Below are 24489 nucleotides of genomic sequence, written 5' to 3'. Positions count from 1 at the left end.
TGGGTGCACGGCGTATAAGCAGCTTTCGACGACTCGTCGTCGCCGTCTCTTCTCCACGGCGTCGCCATTGTCTCGGATTTCCGCAGCGTTTATCGCCCCGGGCCGCTTCTTTTAGGCCCGGCGAAATTGTAAATAGAGTTTTGCGCGGCGATCGATCCGCGCGACCATTATCGTTATTGCTGTTATCGCGATCGGCGACGCGGCCTCCCATTATATTATATTTACGGTCGCCTCGGCGAAATAACTTTCTAATATCGCGGAGTGCTCCCTCGTCCGGGATAATATTTTCCCACTCGATATTTGCTAACCGAGAGAGAGAGAGAGAGAGAGAGAGAGTGGACCGCGCGCGGCCGATGCTGCGCCACCCGCGCATCGGCTGCGACTCTGTCCGCAATTCGATTTTTCCGACCGGTTACCCGCCGCGTAACTCCATTACCCTTTACACAGAACGGCCGAAGGGTAACGCGATTCGTCGATTATCTGCGAAACTATTTTAGGGTTTTTTTTCCGAGCACGGGAGATTAAATGGTCAAGAGCGAGCGCTGGGAAATAGGGAACGCGAATCGGACGGATGTTTGGAGAGCGTAGCTTCGAGTTTATTGCTTAGCGGCTTTCGATGACTCAACGTTTCTGATCTCTCCTCTACTTTGTAGCAGAAAAATGACGATACCGCGGCTCGCGTTAGAGTGTATTTGCTACTTGGAAGCGACCCATACCAACGCGTCCTGTCACCGCTCTCGAGCAGCGAGAGAGATCTCCTCGCTTCGAGAGAATCTGTTGCGAGGAAGAGTCTCGCGCGCGCGCGTATATCGGTGATTTTGATCGGCAGCGGCAGTGGCATCGTCGTCGACGAGGGCGTTGGAAATGCCTGCGAGCCTTGTGCAAGTACGCGAAGCGTGTGCGAGAGGGGTGGGGGTGGTCGGTGGAGAAGCTGCGAGAGAGAAGGACAGGGGAGATGAGAGGCGCGAATGTAGGTGAGACAGAGGAAGGCCTTCGCGAAATAGAAGAGGTGCTGACACCGACGCGTCGGCCAGCTTAAGCTCCACCCCGGCACCGATTGGTCGATGAAACCCTGTCGACAACGGGGGACGTGCACCCCGCCTTAAACGACTCTCCTGAAAATATATTATGCAACGTGTAACGTGTGCGAGCACTGATACCCCGACCGGCACGTACCGGCTCGGAGATTCCTCGGGCTTTCGGCGACTCGATTCTCGAGTTCGCTGCGATCGAGGACTCCTCGCGAGATCGCTGTATCCGCCGAGCCATCGATTCTTTACGATCCTTTTCATCCGAGGAAAATCTATGTCTTTTTCTTCAATTTTCATAGATAGATTTTAAATATTCGCAGGGGGTGGTTTTTTTTCTTGGGCTGCTGATTGTTTGCGATATTTTTCAGGTGAAAGATCTTTGCTTTATATCTGATATATATATTTTATATATAGCTGTATATATATATATATACTACATAATATATATATTTATACTATAATTTATTACACTCACCCCCTCGCACCATCAATCTCTCTCCAAAGGAGGGTGCATACATTGAAAAGTGTCGAAGAAAATTCCCGATTAAAAATGACCCGCGAAAATTTGCCTCGCGGAGGAGAAATTATTCGATCCTCATCGTTATCAAATTTATTATTACGAGGTCGAGAGATGTAATCGATCAGCTGGCGCGTTTAAAAAGTTCCGAGCGAAAAGTGCTGCAAGATGGAACACTCTTTGCCGCGCAGATGAATTGTAATTAATTTTATGCTGCATAAAGGGGCTGCAAAAATCTATGTTATAACGAGGGTCCATGGTGTATTAATTGGTGTTATCTTTTGGTTGCAGATCCGCCGGTGAACGGGACGCAATTGGAACACCAGCATCTCGTGCCTCGGTCCTTGAGCGAACGTGAGTCACTTTGATATTATAAATTATTAAATTGAGTATGGTAAAAAAAATTGGTCTGTGTATGATGTGTTATTGTGTGGATTTAGATATTTAGGTATTTAGATATTTAGATAATTAGATATTTAGGTATTTAGATATTTAGATATTTAGATATTTAGATAATTAAATATTTAGATATTTAAGTAAATTTGTAGATCTGTAGATATATGCAAATATTTATATATTTCTATATTTTTATATTCTCATAAAAATCTCCTTATATATTTACCACATAAATATATAAAACGATAGAATACTAAATAATAAAATAATAATAAACACGTCCAGTGCTCGCGGGATTTTTGCCGGACTCGTCGCCGTTCCACTTTTTCGTCCATCTCGCGGACCCCGCCGGCAAGTTACGAATTTATATATCCTTTTAATATCGTAGTTTACTGTCAACGGGGATTTTCTGCGTCGGAATTCGTGTCACCCAGATACGAGTGACGCGGGCGCTCTTCAAGCGTTAAGTATACCCGTGTTCGGCGTGCTAATATTTCATATTCCCCGGAAAATACGATTCGCGGAGCCGATGCCGATTGCATCGATCACGCGGACTCGCGATGTTTAAAGTGGCGCATTGTTACACAGCGGCCCGTTGGAATTGTGTAACATTTTCCGGGGGAATGCCACTTAACGCTGCACTTTTCGATCGTTTACGGTTCACAGTGCTTTGCCCAAATGCCTGGTTTACGTTGCTCGCAGCTTTTGCAGCGCTATTACCGAGTTCATACTCGTGTGAAAGAATTATACGAATATTGGTCGAATTTGTATCTATACGAAGTTAAAAATAAATAATAAAATGGGATATTTTTGACAAAGTTTTCTTCGTTGAAATGAGACTCTGACAATAGACAATAGGACTATAAACGAAGTTATGCCAAAAACAGAAACATAAAGAAAATAGGGAGACAAATGATATCCTATATTTCATACATGCACCAACCTAGCATTTCTCTCAATTGGCGTAGACAATTTTTATTTTGCATAAAAATCCACAATCTACCGTCAATACACAAGTGAAATTTTCAATTTAAATAACCTGACGCAAAGTTAATCAGTAATTGACCACGGAGCAGAAACACGTCTCGTCCGGCTTATTGAAAAAGGTGTCGGCCCGTTATTCTGCTCTTTATTCCATTCAAGCGTCGCCGTCCCTCCCCCTCTCCACCCGTCTCTATTTTGTCGACAAAAGGAGCCGGCAAGAAAAATATACGTAGTCGACGTCCGATCTATATACACCCGGCACCGGTGGATCCTTTCTCGCACCGCGACTTTTCCATTCCGGCCCCGAGACAGAATCTCTGGCTCCGTCGACGAGCCCTCGCGAAACTTTTTCGCCACCCTCTGTCTCCCTCTCTCTCTCTATTTCCCTCTTTTCTCTCTCTCTCTCTATTTCGCTGCCGCCCTCACTCCTCTCTTTTCTTCACGCCTCATTGTAGAGACGAGTTAAAAAGGAACTCCTTCGGCTGCACGAAGAGCAACGAGAGAGGCCGATCGATGAGGGAACAGTGGGATTCGTTATCGTTCCATCCATCTCCGTGCTCGCGGCCGTCAAAGAGGGGAGGGGGGGGGGGGGGGGGGGGTCTGATCTTTAACGTTTCATGGCCATCTTAAATTCTTAATTGGCGCTCTTCCGCATCTAGACAACGCTTTCCGACGATGTTTCAGCATTATGTTGGGTTTCGATATTTCTTCGATTTTATAAGGATTTTATAAGGAGGTATGGCTACTGTATTTCTTTTATTTTGTTATAAGGTTTATTAATGTGATATGTATTTGGTATTTTTCTCTGGGGTATTAAAGTTTAGAGTTTTAGGTATATTTTATAGCTTGTTCATTTTATGATTTTCTAGAGGTTTATTAATTATTATTATAATTTCATCCAGGATCGTTGTTCGTTAAAGGATCCACTGTGGGAATTATGTTCTCGTATTTTCAGCCACCAAGACCTGATCGTGACACAGCCTCGACAAAGAATGAAGAGAAATCATTATCATCATTTTTGTAACGAAGGAATAGAAATTGAAGAAAAAAAATACACAACAATGATAAAAATAGACATTTTTGTAATCTCTGCACACCTTCTACTCTTAAGAAAAGGCGCGCCCTAGCGATCGCGTATAATCAGCCCTGGAGAAGGTAAAAGAGGGAAGAACGACTGCGAGAGGATAACGCGATGAAGCGTTCCGGTGTTTGCCAGGAGAGAGAGAGATCGTTAAAGACGTCACCGGGGATCGAGCGGCGCGGATCGTTACGAAAGAACCGCATTTCCGATTCAGATAGGGGGTGTAACTCGTTACCGCGGGGTTGGCACGAGGATGAGGCCGAGAGTAGAGAGCAGAGGGAAGAGAGTAGAGGATAGAGGGTAGAGGATAGAGGATAGAGGGTGGAGGGTGGAGGGTGGAGAGGCGGCGCGAGGGTGGCGGAACCGGAGCCGCGATTTAGGCACTCGACACGCCACCCCGGATGCGAAATGCTCGTATCGGGTGCGTAGGATCTGCGGCCGCGCCGCGACGCGCAGCGCAGCGCCGGGAACTGGGTCGAGGAGACATACCCGCGCGTTCCCACCCTCGCCGGTGAACTCCCGGTCGGACGCGGCGCGACGCGGCGCGCGGCGCCCCATATACACCCGTGAATTTATCGCTCGCGGCCGAGCAACAATCGCCGATTCGGGTCAGAGGAGACCCCCGTGCCAGCCGGAACTTGGACCCCGTTGCGAATCCTTTCCTCTACCGGATCATTTCCACCCTCTACCCTCTAGCACCAGGACGTCTTTAAGACGCCGTGAAGACGTCTGGTTTACGATTTTCGCCTTTGAGATAAAATAAGAAATAAATTTGCAGTAATAGAACCAGAAACACAGGACGTTCCTAAGCCATTTGCAAGACGTTCGAGACGTCTCAGAAACATCTTCGTAATTTTATCAAGAAACCATCGGGCTCTCTCGACACACCCTCTATACACACAATCTAAGATCCACGAGGTTCGAAACAGTCTATATACGTCCAGCCCATTAATTCGGTAATTTCCCGAGACTCTTTATCAAACCTTTCATCCCCTTCCACCCTCCTGCTACTAAAGCGGTCGAAATCCTTTGTTGCCGTCAGCCGGAAAAGGTACATACACGGTTAATGGTCGCCGCCGCGCGTAACATTCTATCGCCCTAATCTTTTTATCCGGCTGCTTTCAGTCGATTTCAGCCGGGGGTTCACGAGAATCGCTCTCTACCGCGCAGAAAGAAACCGAGAAGTTGCTCCCCGGTACCAGCCGCGGATGGTCTGGTATTTTTGAACGGCGATGATTCACGGGGAAGAGTCGCCGGCATTAATATGAATTACGTTTCTATTGTCTGAAACGGCCGGCGGGAAATCCTGCGGCCGGGGGTGGTCCTCCTACCCCTTGATTTATACCGGGTCCGAGGCGACGAGATGTCTCGGATATACCGTCTTCGATTCGCCGGCTTCTTTCTGCGCGGTGTCGCGCTAATTGATGTACGGTGGAAGATTTCTCAGCCGAAATAATAGGCAGAGGATTATGAGGATTTTTGGATAATGGAGTGGACAGTTTCTTCCGGACGAATATTATAATTTAGTCGTTCAGAAATTATAATAGCATTCATTGGTCCAAAATATACACATTCTTGCAGCGAATTAGAGAATTATAATTATAATTTATAATAATTTAAATTATTTAATTTTTAGCGTATTTTTAGCGTAATAATAATAATTATTATTATCAATAAATACAATTTTTATAAAATAGAATTTTAACGTAGAACTCCGTCGTTTTTCGATCGAAATTGCCGTGCAGAAAAATGTGATCGAACCACCGTAATCCACCCTTATTTTCGCGACAGTCGCCAAAGGCCTTCAGAGGGCGCGTGGCTCGCTCCATCCTCTGTCAGGTGTGTCCCCCTTCGAGCCGTTAATCGAGCTGACCGTCGCTTCGATCGAGAACCCCACCCGACGCACGAAATTAATAATGCGGTCGCGAACAAAGGAATTCGGGGAGCCGATGTTATTTGACGATTATGACGAGCGAAACTGCGCGATTAACGCCGATATACGGGAAACCGATCTCGACACCTCCGCCCCCGACCCCGATTCGCCGTGCGATAATTCGACGCCTAGCTCTCTGTTTTCCACGACGATCGGACATTTTTCCTGTTTCAGGAGCTTTGGTTGGTCCTTTACAATCGGGACCGTTTCAACTCGAAATCCAAAGACGGTCGATGCTACATTTACTTTCAAATGTTCAAATGTTAACGGGGATAGGATAGAATTTTATTTAAAAAATTTATTAAAATAAATTATTACCGTGACAATAATTTTATTACTTGGAATTTATACTTTTATATTCACTGTATTAAATATATATTTCTTATATTTTTTAATTTATATTTATCATATCAATTATCCTCGCGAGTCGGTTTTGTCCAATGCTGGATGTTAATATTTTCTGTTCCCTGTTTATTATAATTTCTGGAATGCGATACTCTGTCCCGCAGCTTCCCGAAGTATAGTTCATATTTTATAATAGCGGTGGGTGGAGGTGGTGCGGCGGTCTTCCCGCGTTTACCAGGTCTCGCAATATTGTTTATTCTACGCGCAGACTTCTTTCCATTATGCAACAGCGCGACGGCCGACGTTCTACGCGGGGGAAGAGAAGGAGAAGAAATGTTACGTAAAGGTCAACCCGCGAGAAGTTCGTTAACGAAGCGCATACGGAGATTAACCGCGCATAAAATTATATAAATATTATATAAATTATGATCCTTCCTTTTCGTTAAAATTCCTTGAATTTATTACTGTTTTTCTAGGCTATGCACTCCATTTCTCTTTGGTGTCTTTTACTGGATTTTCGTGTCAGCTGTTTCGTTATCTTTCAACCCCTTGCTTCGCGAAATTGTTTTTTCTTAAATAGAATAACTAGAAAATTTTCGATTTTTTAAAATTTGATTTGGATTTTTTAATACTTTGAGCTTTCTATGATTTCTTAATTTTTTAATTTCTTAATTTCGCTATATGAATTCCTGAATTTTTTAATTTCCTTACGATTACTTAATTTTTTAATTTCTCTATGATTGCTTGATTCCTGAATTTTTTAAATTTCGTTACGATTTCTCAATTCCTGAATTTTTTAAATTTCGTTATGATTTCTCAATTCCTTAATTTCTTAATTTCGTTACGATTACTTGCTTCCTTAATTTCTTAATTTCGTTACGATTTCTTAATTCTTTAATTTCTTAATTTCCTAATTTCTCAATTTAAAAAGAGCGCTGTCCTTAATTTCCTAATTTCTCAATTTAAAAAATAGCGCTGCCCTTAATTCCTTAATTTCTCAATTTGAAAAAGAGCATAGTTAATAATCAAGCGATCGAGAGATCCGCAGATCGCGTCTCCCGAATCCGACCGCGATAAATAAAGCATCGCGGATCGGTAATTGGGCGGTGTTTTTAAAATCGTCGATTAATCCGCGATGCCAGGACGATCCCTAAATGGCCGAGGCAGGGCAGGGCAGGGCAGGGTAGGGCAGGCAGCGTCAGTCAATTACAGTCGAATGTGCGCCGCTCGGAATTTGATTAGGTTAATTCGATAACGAGCTTATTTCGGGTAGCTGGGTTCTCGCGGCCGAAGCCCTCCCTGCCGGCTCGGTCTCCCTCTCTCTCTCTCTCTCTCTCTCTCTTGGCGGTCGGGCTCTCCGGGGCTCGGTATCGGTATACGGCACTGGCGAGACACGAATCTGCAGCTCGCAGATGTGATATAAACGACTTAGTTCACAGGGAATGCGGAATGCGGAATGCACACCGGCGGAATCCTATCGATTGCTTTGGTTCGCTCGTCGCCGCGTCGCGGATGGCCTACGAATTTAAATGATCGCGAGCAGGTTCCGAGCACCTTGCGAGCAGCTTCCGAGAGATCTTTCGAGAGATCCGAGACAGTCAAATTCAATTTCTTCGAATATATCACGATAAAAATGAATTTTCATTTCATGTTCAAAAAGTCGCTCATATATGCTCATAGACGCGGCGCTGAACGTGTTAAATTAATCGACAATTCCCATAAAAATTGAATACCCACCTCGCTGACACAATGTCAACATTGTATTACATTAATGTAATCAGTTGTCCGAGCGATAAGAATAGGCTGCGCGCGCTCGCGTGCCACGAGCAGAGAATTCCGCGGCGCGATATCGATCGACGGACCCATGGATTTTGATGGTCGACGCGTACGGATAGTTTCGCGATCCATTGCAGAAACGGGATCGGTAAATCAGCCCCCGGTTTATCTGGCCGCCTTATCGCCTGGCCGGCGGATGTCAAGGCCGCTTTCGATAATCATTTAGCATTATGCGGACGGCTGCGTGGGTGTGTACCTGCCGGCGGTGTCGGGGCCGTGTAATCGCGTTGTAAAGTGCATGCACGGGTCGTGTTTACAAGCGTGGACGGCGACGGGAAACGGTGAAACGGGGGACCGGTTACCTGCGAAACACGGTCTTTAAAGGGCCTTCTGAAAATACTCACTGCTCGCGATTTGCCGAGACACCTGTCATTTCCTCGTCGGCCGAAATTCATCCTTGACATCTCCTACTATACTTTGAATCTCGAATATACATTTCCTCTCGAAACTTAACGTAGACGGCTTTCCATTTGCAATAGGATCGACTCGTGTCAATTAATTCGGTCAGATTTTAACCCTTCCACTACGATCTCTTTCAAATCTGCGTTGATCAATATTTTTTCGTTTTCAATCATTTCCTTGATGGAGAAGAGGATTTTTGTTTCCCAATTGCCTTCATTTCATTCTGAAATCTTGACGGTGTAAATGTCAAATTTTAGTTTCAATTTAATCGAAATAACAGACAGGTTATGAATATATCTCGTACATAATTTAATAAAATTAAATAAATTAATAAATATTATAATTTAATGACTTGATAAATATCAAATTATGTGCGAGATATTCGTCACGAGTCTGACTTGTTAATAAAATTATAATATAGTAATCGTAGCGCTGTGATATAGTAATTGGTAGAAATCGTCGAGCCGGGGTTAAGGGTTCGCGCTTATTTTTAAAGATCCTCGGCTTTTCCCAGGATTTTCCCTCTATTTTTAATCGAAAGCGCAAACATCGATGCTCCTCGAAATAGCCCGGAATTTTCTTAATATATTCTCCGCCGACTCGCGCGTATATTTATAAAAATTGGATAAGACGTTGTATCTCCGGCGCGGCGCTCGCCTTGTGCGGAATATAAATGAAGCTGGAGATACGGGGATGATTAAACGATTAGAGACGACGGAGACGTGTTTTAATCTTTCGAACCAGTCGGTGCAATAAGTAATGGAAAAGTAGGAAAAAGAAATGGAAATGCACGGAAAATGTCAAGAAAAAGCAAGGGAAAATCAAAGAAAAATTACAGAAAATATCGAAGAAAAATTACAGAAAGTATCAAAGAAAAATTACAGAAAATATCAAAGAAAAATTACAGAAAATATCAAAGAAATATTACAGAAAATATCAAAGAAAAATTACAGAAAATATCAAGGAAAAATTACAGAGAATATCAAAGAAAAATTACAGAAAATATCAAGAGAAAGCAATGAAAAAGTACCAAAAATTTGCAGACAGCAATCTTGTAGGATAATAAATAAAATAAGACCAAGATAATGATTTGGAATATTACTCGAGGATGGAGCCGAGTTTTTGAATAACCCTTTGTAGCGAAACCCGGACGGAGCCCCTCTATTCGTTTGGTGCGATTCGAAAAGTGTTATTGCATCTTTTGCGAGCCGCTGGGTTTTCATGCTCCTGTTCATACCGCCTGCGAGGGTGGGCTGAGCCGGGAACGTATCAGCCTGCAATAAATAAGAATGTTACGTGCGCCAGGCATTTTCCAGTTTCCCGTCTCCTCATACTTACAGCCGACGTTCTCCGATAATGCGCCGGAACATAGCCTCCTCTCTCCCCTCTCTCCCTCTCTTTCTGTGCTTACTTATGTTCGTATAGGCGACTTCAGCACATTTAATATCCTCCCCTTCTTTCTTCTGTTTTTTCATCTCTTTCTGAACCTTTCTATTTCATTCTTGTTCTCTTCTCTTCTCTCAGTTCTCTCTTTATTTTCTAAACAAGCAGTGGACGTCCTAAAGAGGTCCATTTTACGTCCAGTTTAAGTCTGCACGTCCCACGCCCTAAAATTGAACAAATTGGACATCGCATCGTCAAATTGGACATCGCATCGTCAAATTGGACGCGCTGTTACAAAAATCGCGAGAAATTCGAAGAAACAAAAATGTGACGCGGGGTCTGCCGGTTGCTGCAAACTCTCCGGCGAGCAGTCCTTTACGGCGGCCACCGTGGCTGCTAAATTCACTCGTTTATTTTCCTCTCGCAGCCGGGAACTTTGGCGCAACTCAATTAAAATCCGCTAAACAAAGAGGCAATTACCGGTTCAATTTCCATGTCGGCGACGCGCTGGACACACACACACACACTTACTTACTTACACTTCCTCGCTCGCAGTTCCCGGAGCCGTTCGAACTTTCGCAGCGTCGAACTTGCGGAACAGTTCGCCGAGCAAACTTGCAAAGCATCTGGAAGTCTAGATAATTCGCTCACCGGAAGTCGCGATTGTTCCTTTGGGTTCCCCAATGGGGGGGTTCTACGATTAATAGGAACGGTCCCTTGGAACCGTGTCCGGGTATAACGAGTTCCGTCGTTCCGATCATGAATCTTACGATCCGCCGTATCCGGGAATTGCTCTTCGATTCTCCGTCGATCTGCCCGCTGTTAGACGAGAGCCGCGCGCGCGCGCGCGGGGAGAACTGTAATTAGAAAAACTTCGGATCTTACCGGACTTTCAAATTGGTTCGCGAGGGTGCCTGGATCTGGACTAATTGCGTCCGGGGGGTGGCGACATTGTCGAACGTCTTCGTTTGGTTTCCGAGAGGAAATGTATGTTCGAAATTCAAAGGATAGTTTTCACGTAAAATCCAAGCCTCGTCTTCGGTGACTTCGCTCTTTAACCCTTAAATGCATGAATTAATGAATTTTATTTAAAAATTAGGGTTATAATATTTCAAATGAGTGGAAATCGGGAAAAATATTAAAAAAAAATTATAAGTCATATCTTATAGGGTTTTTATTGAAAAATATTATTGATTCATTTTTGGGACTCTATGCATTTAAGGGTTAACTCACCGCGGCGCTGAGAAAACTTACGGGACACCCTGATAGTTGGGATGAAGGATGTAGGATAGGGAAGTTGATCGCGCGGCAAGGCTCAGCGCGGCCGAATTATCAGATCGCGCCGGGAAGTTCGATCGCGCGATTCGCGCTTCGAAATAGCCTAACCGGGGCGAAGTTCATTGTCTGCGACCTTATTCCGGCTCATATTCCTTAATGCAGGCCTCGGGCTGTTAACTGGAGCGCGGCACGCAATTTCTATCCTAGACCTTCGTGCCCGACGTTTCGTTATCGAGCGATCCTCGCCGATAATTGGACGGGGAAAACCGACGCGATCGCGAAACGCCGCCTCCGTCTGTCGGCTTTTCTTGGCCCGGGCACCACCGTCTTCGTTACACATCGTTCACACCGGAAACGTCCGACGAATCGGCCATTCCTTCGACCAGACTGCTCGCGGATGCATCGATGGAACAGCAATTATATTTAACAATTTATAATCGAAAAAGCTTCGTCACGTGTCAAAAAGGCTCGACAAAGTATGGCAAAGAGTTAACCCTTTGCAGTCAAATAGCGACTCTAAAACATAACTAAAAATTATCATGCCACGTTCTAAAATAATTTTTATGATACTAAAATTTTTTTTTAAAAGATTATTGAAAGTAAAACTTGTAATTCTTGACATGGCCGATCGCAAAGGGTCGAAATCTTGTATTTCGAAGCGTTCGACGTTCGACTCGAACGATTAGTAGAAATAGCGCTCGGACGACGAAGGAAGCGAGTCGGCGATCACGCTCGTAGATTAAAGACATCATAAAAATTAGTGAAGCGGTTCCGCGGCGAGCAGCGAGGGGGTGCAATTGTCCTAATTAAATTCACGGCGACGGCTCGGTTCTCGCTGAGAAGTTTTAATGAAACGTTGGCGGAACTTTACGGTCGCGAGAAAAGTCGCAGTTTTCGATTCGCGGAACGACTTGCTCCGCGTTTCTATATAAGTCTCGGTTCCGCTCGATTTCTGCATTGAATAGCATTCAATATAGCGCGCAACATTCTTTGTTCAAAAGATCACAGAAAATCGAATAAGACGATCGAATGATCTTATAAATAAAAATTGAGGAAAAGTTGAGGAAAAATTGAGAAAAAAGAAATAAAAATCGTACGCTGTGTGATGCATCGTGTATTTCTAAATTATCGCTGATTATGAAAATTGCATTATGATTCGCTGTCAGACGTTGTGTAGTAACAGAGGAAACAAGGAAAAGCTTCTTGTGTATCGTCGGACACAAAGTTTTTACTTCCATTAGCCGGAGGGTCGCTAATGGAAGAAGAATTTATTCCCCCGGGATATCTTTTTTAAACTCCTCCGACCACCCAATACCGTCAAGCTCCTGCCACCCTGCTGAAAAATAATCGAAGCATCGATCCGCGGCGCGGCACTTTCTCCGGAATGCGGAAACGCGTTGTTTCCTCGACGTTGAAGTCTCCGTCATTTTTGTACTCCTATTTTCTTCATTTTGTTCTACGATATTCGCGTTGCTTTCCCGAATATTTAATTTTTAGTATATTCGGTGCATTTGGTATCTTGGGAACAATTTTCTAGAATTTCTATTAAGGTGTCCCATAAATTGGAGTGTCACTGTATACAACCAATAGACACATTTTACGCAAATTAAATATTGACGGTGTAAAAATGCGAAGAAAAAGGGCAGCGAAAATCGGCGATAAAAGTTGACGAATCGAGGATACGGCCGACGGCGTCATCGGCACGGAGGGCGTCGAGCCGCGGCCGGAAGCGTAATCCGGGACGCTGTGTGCAAGCCGCGTTAAATTCGCGAGAGGCCGGGAGGGGCGGGAGCAAAAAAAAAAAAAAAGGGAAAAACAAAGAGGAAAAAAAGGGAGTGAAAAAAAGATCGATGCGAGTCTACAGGGTTCCGCGCTCGGGTTCTAATGAAACCGGAAGCTTGTTCTCCGCGAGAGCACCAGGTGCGCCGGGGGGACGCCCATTATTCTCGTTATTACGGTTTACGGAGAGGAGCCCGGGGACTCTGCCGGGCCCGGCACAATGACGGCCCGCGCCCTTTTCGCGGCACGCGCGCGCGCGCGCGCGAGAGCCGCCAAGGAATTTAAGAACTAAATTCGGTCCAATTAAATTTACGAGAACGGCTCGCTTTAATGAAACGCCGCCGACCCCCCTTCCATCCTCGCTGAAACATCGCGGCGCGTGGGAAGCCGCTCGCGCGTTCCCGCGTTGCCCTAACGGCAACCGGGGTGTATTTACAGTTTGTGCGGCTCGTCGAGCCATTGTCGACGCCAGCCTCGAAAAGCTTCTATCGGCGAAACTTCGTTACGCGGAATTTCATTCCTCTCCCGGCTGAATCGGCCGACCCCGTTCCCCCCCTCCGCGCTTTTTACGCTTTTTAAATTTGGGTACAGTGTGGTTACTATTCGTTTCTATAGAATTTGTATACTTTGTTCATTCGTTGCTATTATAATTATTTTCAAGCGTTATTGATACCGATTTTCTGCTCTTTTTTGAGAAATTATTGCGATCGAAATATTTCTGATCTCAGCGAAGGGGTTGATTATACAGGAACCTTATATTATGTAATAATATATCTTATATTATTATAAATTATATATTAATCTTATAATTATTAAGGTATCTTAACCCTATGCCGTCCGCACGTCTAATCCAAATTTTTTTCGTGTCACATAATTTCACATAACTGTTTGTTAAACAGAACACTTGGTATTAACTTTTGTTTAGTTTTCGCATGGCACCAACCTGGAGCCACCGGCACTTACCCGACTGTTTTCGCATGGCACCAACGCGAAGCCATCGGCACTTACCCAACTGGTTTTGCATGGCACCAACGTGGAGCCATCGGCACTTACCCGACTGTTTTCGCGTGGCACCAACGTGGAGCCACCGGACGTCATAGTTACAAAAATGATCTCGGTTCTCAAATCGCGAACACACATCTATACCTTAGCCGATATCGCGACAAATTCAACGACCCACCACATAATCATCTATACAACCTTACACCTTGAAACAGTAAAATAATTTCGTACAGGTATCGCGCTCGGGCTCGCATGCTCGACGCCAGTTAACAATCGAGCCCCGGGAGCTGCATTTATGAATAAGGCTGCTCGGCGGCCGGTCGCAGTAAGGTCACAGGCAATGAACCTCGATCCAGTTCAGGGCCTCCTCCGGTGTGCGGGGCACACACGACGCCGTCGAGAACCGAGAGAGAGAGAGAGAGAGGACGACGGTGTGTGTGTGTGTGTCGGTCAGGGTGGTGTTCTCTCTCTCTCTCTCTCTCTCTCTCTGCGCCACACCCTGTTCCGCGGGTTACACGGGGCCGCCCGCGCGCTGCCAATCAATTCGCCGGGAATATACCGAGGGTCTGGAATTGATCGCGCGCGGCGGGGGTGCACTCGTTTTCAGAGAAACTCGTCTCGTCTGCTCGCCTCTCCTTCGTATCCGCGAGAAAATTCTCTTCGATCTCGCTCGACCAATATCCGCCGATACTGCGAAGTCGCCGCGGAGAAGAACTTTTCAAAATTCTCACCCCCCACTCCCACCCCCCTGAACGCGCTGCGGAGATCGAGCAATTTTTCAGAGAATTCTTCTGGGAATCGTGTGCTTCGACCGGGGTGGACGTTTTGGGGAAGTCGAGGGATGGCGTAGGGTGCACTGGTTTGTCCGGAGCATTTTTTTTAGAATTTTTCTATTATTTTTATTGTTATTTTTATTCAGATTTTTTTTGGTCGAAATTTGATATAATTTTTAGCGACTGAAGCAGAAACTAGCGACCATAGTTTTTCTCGTGATACGCGGGAAACCGGGGACGAAGTCTCGTTAACCCCTTGCCACACTGCTTTCGCAGTGCTTTGATTGGCACTCATCTTTTACTAATATTTTCTTTAATATTTTCCTTAATATATTTCTTAATATTTACCTTAATACATTTCTCAATATTTACCTTAATATATTTCTTAATATTTTCTTTAATATTTTCCTTAATACATTTCTTAATATTTACCTTAATATTTTCCTTAATATCGTCTTCATTTAGTAATAGATCTCGCATGAGATCTTTATCACAACTCCGACTAGTTATCATAGCGCAAGGGCTCGAGAGAGCCTTCGCCGTCGTAGAAGCTAACCTTGGTCTCGCGTCACCGTCGTTCGACGGAGAGAGCCGTGATTCGCCGAGGCCAATGAAAATGTATCACGGTCCTGATAAGATTCAGCCGGGAGATTGCGATATTAATCAGCTTCCTGTAATTGCTACTACGGCGAGCGTCGAGCAGAAATGGCAAACATAGACACTCGGCTGCGAAATGATTTTTGCCGTTCGACATTCGACTTGGTTCCGGTAAATGCGAGCTGGGAGACGCGGGTGTTTCAGTTATTTATCCTTTTCGCCGTCAGACTCCTTTAAAGATTGTTTAAACCGCGCTAGATTGTATCAAATAAAAATAGTATAAATCAGGAAAATTATTCTGGATTTACAGTTAAAATTTCGCCGACTGCAAAAGTCTAAAAAAATTGTTAAAAATATAACCGCTGCGCCAGTCATAAAATTTAATTTAGCGCATATAAAATCCGTTAGATTATGCCAAATGGCATCGGTATAGCTCGCAGCGAAGCTACGTTGGATTTCGAGGTAAAATGGCGCCGACTGGAAACGCGTCGCGAGTGGACGATCGCTGGCCGGCCAGACAAGGTGTATCGGAACGGTTTTTAATGCTGCGAACGATGCGGATGTCGATAAAAGTTGCCGGGGAATTTTCTCAACGTCCCAAACGTGATTGAACGCTTCCTCGAATCAGTGCTCGATCTTCTTACCTCGTGCAAGGCAGCTAATCTATTTCCGACTGATATTCATGTTTCATTAACGCAAAGCTGGCTTTTGACAACGCGTTCGCCTTTCGCCGGCAATGGAAGCATTCTCTCCTGTCGTTACAAGCTTAATTACTGCGTCGAACGGTTCGATCTCGTTCGATCAAAGATTTATAGAAAAATAAAGCAGGGTACCTTGTTAAATTAATTAAATTATTATATAAATTATTATATAATAACATTATATAAATTAATTAATTAAATCGAGTAGAAATTTATTCGAATATTATTCGAATTTAGTAAGCATTCATTGGAGCAAGATTTTATTCCAATAAGACTTTAATCGAATTTTACTATAAATATTACAATTTATTTAAAATTAATTTAATTAATTTCACTATAATTACTTTACTATATAACACATCGGAACAGAATAATTTTAATTTACAGATCGGAATAATGCAACCTCGACGCATTAGAATAAAATCACGAACGGTGAATAACAATTATTCGAATAAAATATTCACCGGAGAATAATCCGTTCGCATAATTGTCTCGGTTAAATACTCGCTCGGAACGATTCGAACAATGCCGAGCCGGTGGTTAGTTCGTTGAATAATTTAGAACTGCGCCGTGCGCGATAATTGAAAGACGCACTCGCCTTTTGCTGACAGAGTTACGTTCGCTGGAAATTATCCATCGGAATCATAAATTTGCCGGGTAAAAAGGCGATCCGATCGGAGAGAATCGTGCCGAAGCCGTCCCCCGAATCGGCGAAATAAAAGCCGAGAAGTGCTTTCGGATGTCCGTTTTGAGCGGACGTAAACCGAGCCGCCGTTAAACCAGTTTTATACGAAAGTTTATTGCAAATAATACAGCGGGGGTGAAGAGGGGCGGTTTAAGCGACGGCGGTTGACGACGCACCTCCTTTCGACCGAGCCTTTGGTTTCCGTCAAGGGAATTCCGGGGTAATAATGGCGCATCTTCCGGGGAACTTCTCCGTCCGCTTCCCCCCCTCTCTCTCTCTCTTTCTCTCTCTCGAGATCGCTCTCTTTCTGGCTCGAACTTTCGCAAGAACTTCTTAAAGTTCCACAGCCCGGGCTCGGACAGGCGACGAACTTCGGATCGAAAGTTGGTCCCGGATTACGAACCACTTTGTCCCCGCTGAAAGACGAAAATTCGCTGCTCGTCGCCGGCATTACCACTGCCAAACGATGTTTGAATTTTTCCATCGAACTCGACTCTCTCCCGTCCGCGACAGCCGTTCTCCTCCTGCCGATTGTTTCGGTATTTCCGATATTTCCCGTTAATTTCTCATCGACGATATTCGAAAAATAACATTTTCATTGGTCAGATATATATATACTCGTCGTGACGGAAATGGCCAGCATAATTAGAAAAATACCTACACAATACGATATTAATGTATTACAAGTGTACAATAAATTTACAATATATTACAAGTACAATACAATTGCGGCGATATCAAAAAATAAATGAAAATAGCGATATCAAAAAATAAATGAAAATAGCGATATCAAAAAATAAATGAAAATAGCACAGAAACAAGTAAAGAAAGCCCTTTACAATAATTTACATTAATACACCCTTATTACACACACACACATACATTATACTTAGTACATTACCACGTTCTTCCTAACATATTAAGACATAGTACTCGCTATGTACCTTGCCAGAACTATGTTCTCCGCGGAGCAGCAGAACAAGACTCGACTTCCTGAAAGCTTCGGTCCAGAACAGTTCGTTCTACAGCGGTTCGAGGGAGAGCACGTGTCGCGGCGGCACAGCGGGAGGAACGACTCGCGAATAAAAGGCGGAACCGAGAGCGATAGTCCGGGGTTTAAAACTGTATTTTCGGAATCGGGCTGGTAAGAGGATTCGACGATAAAGGGATTTGCCATCTGGCCGGCGCGGCGCGGCGCGCGCCAATAAAAATAAATACGCCGGCCCGTGTAACAGAGACGACGACCGTACGGTCGGCTCCGTCGATTTTACCTGCCGATCTCCGCGCCTCCTCTTCGACCGGAAGTTGCCTCTTCGCGGCGCGCGTCCCCGATATATTTTCATCCCTTTCGTTAACGACCGCGGGAAAACATGCTTCCACGTGGCCACGACGAGTTGATCGGCGAATCTGTGCGCGAAAGAGAAATTGTTGATATTAATCGTAAAAAATCGTAAGGCAAATGAAAATATCTTTTACTAAACCTTGACATTAACCCTTTGCACTCGAAGCCATTTTAAATAGAACTCTGAAATAATTTCTCTGGCTTTCGGTATTTTTATTTTCTATAACAAAGTTTATTCTATGCAGATAATTATATTAAATAAATTATACTTCGAATAATTTATTTAAATTTAAGCTTTGGCGATTTTAATGGCAGATTTAATATAATTATACTCTATACCGTGTTGTATACCAGTTACCACCTCAGGGTCACAATAGACCCAGCCGGAGCCAATCGAACGGTACAAATTTCCGTCATCGGTGTCGTCGAGTCGAAGCCAAAGGGACGAAATTCGCAGGGCGCGACTCGTTAGTCAGCACCCTGGCCAACCGCGTCGATCGATCGGCTGCCACCTAGCCCTGTCCGCGATTACGCGATCGAACCCCATAGAGAGGAGAGAACCGACCTGACCGAGCCCCCATTGTACACAGCATTCGGAACGTTTGCACACGGCCCTAAACATCCAGAACGGCCTGCGACAGCGTAATGCCTCGATACGTCGGCAAATTCCTCCCCTCAACCAAGGTGCGCGACCGCTGCTTAAACTCCCATAAATACTTCGATATTACCAAGCGATCGTCCCAGTCCTATCCTCCTTTCATTCTGTGAATTTCCCACGGTATTATAAATATCAATAAACCCCTTGCACTACTCAATTATTTCGCCTTGATATTTTTAATAACAGGACAATTTTTACATTCTCGAATCGTCCAATAAATCGACGTCATTTGCGACGTGATTGCTGCGACATTTTGAATTCGTCGCAGCGATTTGCGCGCGAGTCGAAACGAAATCCCGCGCATGCGTTCACGTTCGCGCGGGGCGATGTTTGCTCGTCGGCGCGGTTCCGTTCCGCTTGATCGCCGCGCGGAGCGCCTGACCCATATTCCGTGATCCACGGGATATCCGAGGACCGTGGGCGTAATAAACTTCTATTCTTCCTCGCGGTTTTTATCCGTGGGCTTCGGAAGTATAGTCGTTGCCGGATAATTAATGGCGGCGGACCAGCACCGAAAGTGCTTTTTAAATTTCGCGGATAAGAGATTGGAAAACTTTATGATTTAGGGGTAGATCGCGGGCACGACCGGACGTCGATATGGGGAAACGAACACCCATACGGTGGATCATCCTCTCTCTCTCTCTCTCTCTCTCTCTCCCCCGCCTCCTTTCGAGTTGAGGTTAGGATCGCTGTCCTTGGCCAGCACGATTTTTTCAGATGAATTTCCGAAATGGAACTGTTCATTCGATCTCGTGTTATGGCAACGAATTCATCCGAAAAGCCGGCTTGATTCGGTTGCCATGACGTAGCTCCGCTTCGTTAACATATTCATTAACATAGAAATGGAAACTGCAGTTCGGGCGCCGGAGCGTTTAGAGCCGAATCGTCGAGGCTTTTCGATCGAACGTTGATCGCGGTAATTTTTATTGGAATTTTCAATTTATTTAGGTTATTGATAAAGGGGTTGATATAATACTGTAGGCGGAGAATTTTATTGCAATTCGATGGTCAGGCAAAGAAAACAGGATTAGGAGTAAATAGGAATTAATTTTATGTAATATAAAGATAGAGTTTTGTATCTAATAGTCTATTGTATCTATAGTCTAGTATAGGGCCTTATATAGTAATAACCACGTAATAATGACATTAATAATAATGGCACTATTATTACGTGACTATTATTATATAATACTGTATTATAATTACTATATAAATTACTATAGTATTATAATTACTATACAAAATAGACTACATTTACAGATCTATATTTCAAAAAATTCTATAATTATTCCCAAATACAATTCTAACTATACTTCTTCAAACGATTCAAAAATGCACTTTCAAAAGATCCGATTATCGTCGAATTTATCGGACGCGTTCGCCGGCCGCGTAGCATGTTTGAAGGGAGGTTTATTTTATGGTCGGCACACGCCATGACGGTCGACGTCGTTTACCGGGGAACCGGCCATTTCCAGGGTGAACGGTGACGTCAACGTGTGACGTTATTAGCCCTGGCGGATAGGGGCTGGCAGGGGGGCAGAGGGGGGCAGGGGGTGAGGGTTGTGCATCGGGCACTCGAACGCCGAGGCACCGGAGATTATGCATCGGCCCGCGAACAAAGCGCGCCTCTAAACTGTGCAAATAGCCGGAGACGCACTTAATGCCACGTGGCCCGATCCAGAGCTCGTTGTTGGTTGTATCAGGTGTACACACGGTCGCGATGCAAACGGGAGAGAGGACAGCCGAAAAATGGGCCACTCGATGGGATCGATGAACGCCATTGCAATCTCTGCGATCTGAACCCCTTCGCCGTGCTTCAACCCTTTGCGACGCGACTCCTCTCGCGTTGCTTATTTATCCTTAATATTTCTAATAATAGGAGCAGATCATTTTTTGTTTATTTTATTGTACTTATTCGCTTCCGTTTCTAGACTTTGATAACTAGAGAAATTCGATTTTATTTCGATTTAAAAGGAATGAAGAATATTCATATTTATTAAACCTAGCTATTGAATTATTATAAATTTAATTCGTTATTATACTGCGAGGGGTTAAGGAGAACACTTAGGCTATACCAAGCCTGGCGGAGAACTTGAGATACTCGGAAGACAAAAATTAGTACGACAGTAATAATTCTAAGTAATTATAATGACAATTGAATTTTATTATAATTGTTCCCGACGAATTCGCTATAGATACGTTCCGGCTGCCGCGAATGTGTCTACAGTATTCTAGGCAGCCGGTCGGCCGCATCCCTGGGATATCCGGGATGTCGGCGGCCCACGGACGTTACGGATGCTCGGAATCGCGGCTCCGTCCCGCGGTTCCTTCGGGATGTCCGTGGCGAAGTTGCAAAGTACTCGGCTCCGTCCTGTCACCGCGAACTCTGAACCACGGGACACGTTCAATTGGACGATGAAGTTGACGAAATCTGTTTCAATAAATCTGGAGAGAAGGGCATGCGTCGAGTACGATTTAATTAGGATTGTCCAAAGCATAGCAAGAGCATCAAGAGTATCAAGACTTTCAAGAATATCAAGAATGTCAATAAATAATAAATATAAAAATAATATTTTATGTCTAAAATAATATTTATACGAAAGATTGTAATAATTAAGAATTAAGAATTTGTTTTATCAGAGTTCGAAAAAGATTGCAACTGCAGAGCTATTTTTATCAAATTTTAAGGAACATTGTTGTAAACATTTTAAATATTCGGATCATGTTAATAATAAATATTTTATGTCTAAAAAATATATTAATAAAAAAATAATATTTTATGTCTAAAATAATATTTATATGAAAGACTGTAATAATTAAGAATTAAGAATTTGTTTTATCAGAGTTCGAAAAAGATTTCAATTGCAGAGCTATTTTTATCAAATTTTAAGGAGCATTGTTGTAAACATTTTAAATATTCGGATCATGTTCTGCCAAACGCGCGGATCTGTCTCCGTCGGTCAGAAAGGTGGGAAACCGCAACGCGGCCACTAAATAATAAAAATGTCGCGGGTGGCGCGCGGTCAGATTTGCGAAGGCAGCCCCTCGCGAAGAAGCGTGGACAGGGAGAGGGGGTGAATTTATTCCGGTGAGTTGTGGGTGAGCGCGTGTAAAGTGACATGGAGAAATTCAGCGGGAAAATATAGTGCAAGGGGTAACGCGTGTGGTAAGAAGAAAAAGTGGGAAAGAACGAGAAAAAAAGAAAAAGAAAGGGGTGGAAAAGCAGGGACGGAGAAGCTCGTCGGAAGGGTTGAAAAATGGCGGCACCCCGTAGCGAAGTGGTGGAACGAAAGCGAGGAAATTGAAGAAACGGATGAACGGACGAAGAGAGGAGGTGGAAAACTTGAAACAAGCGGAGAGCGTGACAACGGATCCGGAAAATCGGCAAAGAAAACTGTCCTTGCCCGAGGAGAGAACCTGCCTAACGGGGAGGAACGGAACGGAGTAGGGGACACGAGCAGGGGAATGAGAAACCTTTGTACGACTCTGCTGGAAATTCTCCGCGACCCCCTAACAGGTCTCCGGGATCGAGAAGCTTTTTAATTATTCCGATATAAATTCCTTCTCTCTACGCCCCATGAATTTTTCTAATCGAAATTCCCGATTTTCAAACACGCTATTAACATAGCAATTTCTCGTGAATTTTCTTGCGTTTCTTTATTATAGTTTTCTTTTTTGCATTACTTTATTTGTAGCATTTCTTTTTCATAGATCTGTATTTTCAGTTGAAAAGGATGAAGGGTGATCGTGAAATTTTATTCCACGATATGTGTGGTAGTTTATTTAATTGGATGTAGTAGGTTTTATTTAATGGACGGTGCTAGATTTTATTTAATTAAACGTGCTAAAGTTTAATCAATTAAACGTACTATCCTTCATTTTATTAAGCATACTATATTTAATTTTATTAAAAATACTATCCTCCATTTAATTAAACATACTGCTCTCCATTTAATAAAACATACCATCCGCGATTTAACGAAACGCACGAAACTTTATTTGATAAAACGGATATAAACTAAACTTCATTTAACGAAACAGATATTCCGGAGAACTTTATTTAACGAAACAGATATTCCAGGGAACTTTATTTAATGAAACAGATATTACACGGAAACTTTATTTTAACGAAACGGATATATAACTAAGCTGGTATTTAATGAAACGGATATATAATTAAACTGACATTTAATGAAACAGTTATAAACTAAACTCTACTTAATGAAACAGATATAAACTAAACCGTATTCAACGAAACGGATATATAAACCGAACTTTATTTAATTAAACGCGCATAAACTATGCTCTGCATAATCGCATGAAACGGGAGAAAAGATAATAATGAACGCGCGCGTCACGCGCACCAATCCTATCGCAACGAACGCGACCAACAATCCGCGGAGTAATTACAAATCATACAAATTAACAGAACAACGCGTAACAAACTTTCCAATCAACCTGCAGATTTTGCAACGTCGTGCTTTCGATGCGTTTATAAACGAAACCGGCGGAAACAATGATTTCGAAAGAATCGACCAATACTGTTAACCCTTTCACTCCAAGCTATTTTTATTATATTTTAAACATATTTTCTCTTTGGTATTTTTATTTATATATATTATATAGATTTATATTTATATATATTATATAGATTTATATTTATATACATTTATTTTTATATTTATATGTATTTATAATTATACGATTTGTTGCTATTTACGCAAGTAAAACACTCGTTATTTAAATAATCTCTAAATATAAACGAATCCTGATACTATTACAATTATTTTAAGAAATAGTATAGCAACTTTTAGTGGCACTCGAGCGCAAAGGGTTGAACCCATGAGAATCGTTAAACAGGTGCCATTTTTGCCGAATCTCTGTTTCGCTCTCTCAACAAGTAATTGGCGCCAGAACACCGGCGGAAACGTTCGACGAAATTTAATGGCCGCCCGATTTTATTCGCGGCACCGTAACACAGCCGCGCCGGGGAAGAAATAAATATAAAATGTTCGGCCCACTCTAATTCGTCCATCGATATCGCGCGAATTGAACCTCGTTGAAAATTGACGTTCAATTAAAGGGAAAATATTATCCGTAGCTCGGCCTCGTTGATTCCCCGCGAAGGACGCGAATTTAAATAATTCCCGCGTTCTACCGAAAGGAAACGCGGGCTGAAAACAAAACACCGCGGAACGCGTTTGATAAATGTCCCATCTTTTAGTCGACGTTGACTTAATTGGCCAAACATGCGTCCGACGAGTCGGGTTTCATCGACGGGTTAATCACCGCTTGTATCACCTGTGACGGAGACCAGTACATGGAGATCACTGTTCTTTAACCCTTTAACCCACGAAGACATTTTCACCCTATTTCTACCAAGAGAAGACACCTTTCAAATTTTAACTTAAAAAAATTATTCTCTAGGTTGAATCATTTCTCCAAAATTAATTTTTGGGTTTTTTCGTACAACAATTGTTAAATTAATTATCCTCCAACTCTTCCCGAATCTAAAAATATGTCTATGGTGTACCTATGTCTTTTGACAGCTTAAGGTCTAATAATAACAGTGTCTAATTTTAAACCGACTTAAGTACAACTATGAACTGCTGTAATCTAAACGAATTTTTCTGATTTATTTTCATTTTCTATAACAAATGCCATTTCGCGAAATTGATTCTTGTTACCTCTATAGAAACAGTTTTGCTAATTAACGATTCATCTAAAAGCAAGCTTCCTCTATAGGAAAATTATTTTGGGACACGG

At 43.3% G+C, this 24489-nt stretch overlaps 1 protein-coding gene across 3 annotated transcripts in view; it reads left to right on the top strand.

Annotated features, from left to right (window-relative positions):
* Positions 1–24489, top strand: part of Kcc (solute carrier family 12 member kcc) — a 76134-nt gene that overhangs the window by 22250 nt on the left and 29395 nt on the right. The window contains exons 2-3 of one of the 3 annotated variants that reach the window (XR_013493871.1): positions 1840–1902; positions 3884–3986. Coding sequence is in view for 1 of the 3 variants with exons in the window: in XM_078178568.1 (XP_078034694.1) it covers positions 1840–1902 (63 nt within the window). In the remaining 2 variants the exon portion in view is untranslated. Of the gene's footprint in view, positions 1–1839; positions 1903–3383; positions 3503–3883; positions 3987–24489 lie in introns of those variants that run through there. The other 2 variants (XR_013493872.1, XM_078178568.1) reach the window with 2 other exon arrangements.

Source organism: Augochlora pura, chromosome 4, assembly GCF_028453695.1.
Source record: "Augochlora pura isolate Apur16 chromosome 4, APUR_v2.2.1, whole genome shotgun sequence".
Lineage (NCBI taxonomy): Eukaryota > Metazoa > Arthropoda > Insecta > Hymenoptera > Halictidae > Augochlora > Augochlora pura.
Note: the sequence above shows the minus strand (reverse complement) of the source record. Positions and strands in the feature narration are given on the sequence as shown.